We start from the raw sequence: 4,714 nt of genomic DNA, 5'->3' as shown, positions 1-4,714 counted from the left end.
CTGAAGAAAGGAGAGAACTTCCACTTTAACTATGACCTTGTCTAAAAAAGATTGGAGTTGGCAAACTCAAAAGGCTTCCATAGCCTTGGCAGCTCATGACAAGAGCCTAGGGTGATTACTGACGCCATAAACAAGGGTGTCAAATTGTTAAGTCAACAACAGGAGTCACTGTGCACTTACTCCTCATGTAGGATCTCTGTCCTTAATGTGTTGTACAATGTGAATTAATGCTATAACTAGTACTCAAACAGCATTTTATACTTTATGTTTCATGTGGGTGCAAACTGATGAAATCTTTACTTAATATATACTAAATTGATCTTTTGTATATAAAGATAATTGAAAATAAATCTTGATGTGATTGGAATGGCAGATGGGAGGGTTGCAGGCGGGAGGGAAGTTATGGGGTGAAAAAGCCATTGTAATCCATAACCTGTACTTTAAATTATACTTATTAAATAAAAGTTTTTAAAAAAGCATGACATACTGGTAGGAAAAAAAAAGGTTGATTTAAAATGTTATAAAAAGGCACATTTAGGGACTGGTGTGGTGGCCTCCTATTGTGATGCTGAAATCCCATATCAGAGTGCCAGTTTGACTTCCAGCTGCCCAGCTTCCAAAAAGCTCCCTGCTAATATGTCTGAGATTGCAGTGGAAGATGGCCCAAGTACTTAGGCTGCTGCCACCAATGTAGGACATCATCAAGATACTCTGGGCTTCTGAATTTGGCCTGGCCATGGCCTGGCAGTGGTGGCTATTGGGGGAGTGAACCAGCAAATAGATCTCTCTTTCCTTCTCTCTTTCAAATCAGTAACAACTAAATCTTTTAAAATAAGCAAATAAAATGGTGGGTTTAGGATCAAGCAATTTGCCTGGTATTTAAAACATCATTTGGGATAGCTTACATCAAATATCAGAATACCTAGGCTCTCTTCCTGCTTAGCTCTCAATTCTAGTTTCCTGTTAATATACACCCCAGGAAGCAACAGTTAGTGTGACTGTAGTGCTTGGATCGTGCAGTCCACTAGGGGGAGCCAGACTGACTTTTTTTTTTATACATCATCATATTTTATTTTATACTTATTAAATTCACTTTGCACCTAGCACATCTTGAAGTTTTATACACGGATCAAATTGCTCTTCTAGAGATGCTCAAATAAAACAGCAGTTTCCTTTCACATTAGCCAATGTTTGCTTAAGAAATATAAGGAGTCTGGATTTTAAATTTTCTATACTGTGTTTATTTTTACTATAAATTTACTTAAATCACTTCGGACCCAGCATGTCTTTAGGTTTCATCCACTCATCAAACTGCTCTGCTGTGAGATACCCAAGTTCAATAGCAGTTTCTTTCAAGGTTGATCCATTTTTGTGTGCTGTCTTAGCAATCTTTGCTGCCTTGTCATATCCTATATGTGGATTGAGAGCTGTCACCAACATTAGAGACTCATTCATTAGCTTATTGATCCTTTCTGTGTTAGCCTGGATCCCCAGGACACAGTTTTCTGTGAAGGAAACTGAAGCATCCCCTAGCAGTCTGGCTGAGTGCAACACATTTTTAATCATCATTGGCTTGAAAACATTCAGCTCAAAATGTCCATTGCTGCCTCCAACTGTAACAGCAACATGATTCCCCATGACCTGGGCTGCAACCATGGTCATTGCTTCACACTGAGTAGGGTTCACCTTGCCTGGCATGATACTGCTTCCCGGTTCATTTTCAGGCAAGATCAATTCTCCCAGGCCTGACCGAGGGCCAGAACCCAGAAAACGAACATCATTTGCTATCTTCATCAGACTGCAAGCAGTCGTGTTCATGGCTCCACTGAGCTCAACCAGAGCATCATGAGCAGCCAGAGCTTCAGATTTATTTGGAGCAGTGACAAAAGGCAAGCCTGTGAGGGCAGCCACCTTCGCAGCAACCTTTTCTGCAAAGCCAATTCTAGTATTTAAGCCAGTACCAACAGCAGTGCCTCCAGCTGCGAGCTCATAGATTCTTGGCATGGCGGCTTTTATTCTCGCCATTGCATATTTCACTTGTTGAACATAACCACTGAATTCCTGACCAAGAGTAAGCGGAACAGCATCCTGAGTATGAGTTCGTCCAATTTTGATGATCTGAGCAAACTCTTTGGATTTTGCTTCCAGAGCATCATGTAACTTCTGGAGTCCTGGTAAGAGTACTTCATGAACTTCTATTGCAGCAGCAATGTGCATTGCTGTGGGGAAAGTATCATTTGAACTCTGGCTTTTATTAACATGATCATTGGGATGCACAGGTTTCTTACTGCCAAGTTCACCTCCCAACATCTCAATTGCTCTGTTGCTACTGACTTCATTTACATTCATATTTGTCTGAGTTCCCGATCCAGTCTGCCATATCACGAGAGGAAAATGATCATTTAATTTACCTTCAGCTACCTCATCTGCTGCCTTCATTATTGCATTGGCGATCTTTGGATCAAGACCATAATCCTGGTTTACTTCAGCAGCTGCTCGCTTCAAGATGCCAAAAGCTTTAATAACTGGAATTGGCATGCGTTCCGTCACACCTCCAATCTTGAAGTTCACTGTAGATCTCACAGTCTGGGCACCATAATACTTATCATTTGGGACCTTGAGTTCCCCAAAGGTATCATATTCTGTCCTGAAGGAATTTTGGCTTGCCATTTGAGCGGCGTTCGGAAGCCAGACTGGGAGGACGGCAGCGCCACTCAAGCCCGGAGCCGAGGCGGAGGCTGGAGCTCGCGCAAGGCGGCCTGACCGCGCGAAGACCCGGAGTGCTCGGTACATGGTGCAAGCGAGAGCGTGGGTAGACGTTCTGAGCTCAGACTGACTTTTAAGCTTCTGCTTTGGCCTGACTCAGCCCCAGCTTTCGTGACGTTTGGGATGTAAACAAGCTAGTGGAATATCTCTATCTCTCTGATTTACAGAAAATATTTTAAATAAAAATGTTATATTAATAATGAAATATTTTAAATACATGACTATTTTGTATAATTTGCATATTTCATGGAATATTTTAAGATCCCATATATTCATGGATTTCAACATTTTGCTGTACCAAAATAAAGACATTCATTTTATTATTTGAAAGCCCAAGAGACACTGAGAGAGACTGGTTCAGAGACAGAGATCTCCTATCCACTGATTCACTCACCACAAACCCACAACAGGCCGAGCTGGGTGAAGTCAAAGGAGCCATGTAGTCAATCCTGGGCTCTGACAAGGTAGCAAGGATTCAGCTACTTCATCCATCACCTGCTGTTTCTAGGGTGCACATTATCAGGAAGCTGGAATCAGAAGGAGAGTCAGTACTGAAACCCAGGAACTCTGACATGGATGCAGGAAATCCTAGTACTGTATCAACTGCCTAGCTGCACTTCCAAAAATGAATATTTTAAAGATGTATAAGCTAGTGTTAGTACAAAATACTTGAAGTCTGTGTTTTTTAAATATATATTTTGGACTTTCTGAAGGTGTGATAAAGCTGGTATCAACTTTATTTAGGAAAGAGTATGAGTGACATAGCTCACAGGGACACAACACCAGTGTCTTTTATTCAGTTTTAGGAAATGTTCAAAGTGATCTAGTCAGGATTTATTTTTTGACAGTAAATTTGCATTTATCATTACACTTGAACATCTGTTAGTATGGCCCAATAAGTTGGGATTATGTAAGTGGGGTAAAATTTCTCACAGATGGGAGAGTCTTTTTTTTTAATATCATAGCTTACAAACATCTTCAAAGACAGAGTATTTTCTCAGAAATGAGATTACTAAAAAGAAGACTACTGCTGGCGCTGCAGCTCACTAGGCTAATCCTCCACCTGCAGCGCCAGCACTCCAGGTTCTAGTCCCGATTGGGGCGCCGGATTCTGTCCCAGTTGCTCCTCTTCCAGTCCAGCTCTCTGCTGTGGCCCGGGAGGGCAGTGAAGGATGGCCCAAGTCCTTGGGCCCTGCACCTGCATGGGAGACCAGGAGGAAGCACCTGGCTCTTGGCTTTGGATCAGCACAGTGCACTGGCCTCAATGCGGCAGCCATAGCAGCCACTTGGGGGGGGGGGTGAACCAATGGAAAAAGGAAGACCTTTCTCTCTCTCTCTCTCTCTCTCTCTCACTGTCTAACTCTGCCTGTCAAAAAAAATAGAAGACAACGACTACTGATTAATTGTAAGGACATTTCTGGGAACAAATAAGGACTATATAATGAACAAAGTGTTGCACAAGGCTGTATATGGATGAGAAGAGAAAGCCCCTATGTACAGAGCACACAAGTCAAATTCACCTGGTGTATAAGAGCAAGTACTCTGCCTGGACACACCTCAGGCAGGTCCCAAGAGATGTCTCTCTGGAATGCTTTGTAGGTTTTGAGGGGAATAATTTAAAATGAATGATAACATGTATACAAGAGGTCACACTTTCACTTCCTCTCAGGCTCCAGTGATGCCCAGCTGGTTTGGTCTACTCTTCACTCAGAACTACAAAGTTCTGATATTCTGTATAGTCTGTCTTGCTGTATGTTTGCCCCTTTTCTGAATCTGTTGGGATCTCTCCCTAAACAACTATTGAACTTTATAAAACACTACATCTGAATCTGGTTTATATTCATTAAACTCTTCAGTGTTGGATACTTTTTTAAATATCATGATTCTTTTTAAAAATTTTTAAAGAGCTTTATTTGAAAAGTAGAGTTATAGACAGAGAGAGGGAGAG

The 4,714-nt window shown here is 41.7% G+C and overlaps 1 protein-coding gene across 1 annotated transcript; it reads right to left on the bottom strand.

Annotated features, from left to right (window-relative positions):
- Positions 1-1,044: 1,044 nt before the first annotated feature.
- LOC100354715 (fumarate hydratase, mitochondrial) lies at positions 1,045-2,832 on the bottom strand. The gene has a single exon (XM_002718319.5). It carries the CDS (start codon positions 2,791-2,793, stop codon positions 1,267-1,269), a length of 1,527 nt encoding a protein of 508 aa, XP_002718365.2. The 5' UTR covers positions 2,794-2,832; the 3' UTR covers positions 1,045-1,266.
- Between the last annotated feature and the right edge of the window lie 1,882 nt (positions 2,833-4,714).

This window comes from Oryctolagus cuniculus, chromosome 15 (assembly GCF_964237555.1).
Source record: "Oryctolagus cuniculus chromosome 15, mOryCun1.1, whole genome shotgun sequence".
Lineage (NCBI taxonomy): Eukaryota > Metazoa > Chordata > Mammalia > Lagomorpha > Leporidae > Oryctolagus > Oryctolagus cuniculus.
The sequence above is the reverse complement of the archived record's forward strand: the minus strand, read 5'-3'. Positions and strand labels throughout refer to the sequence as shown.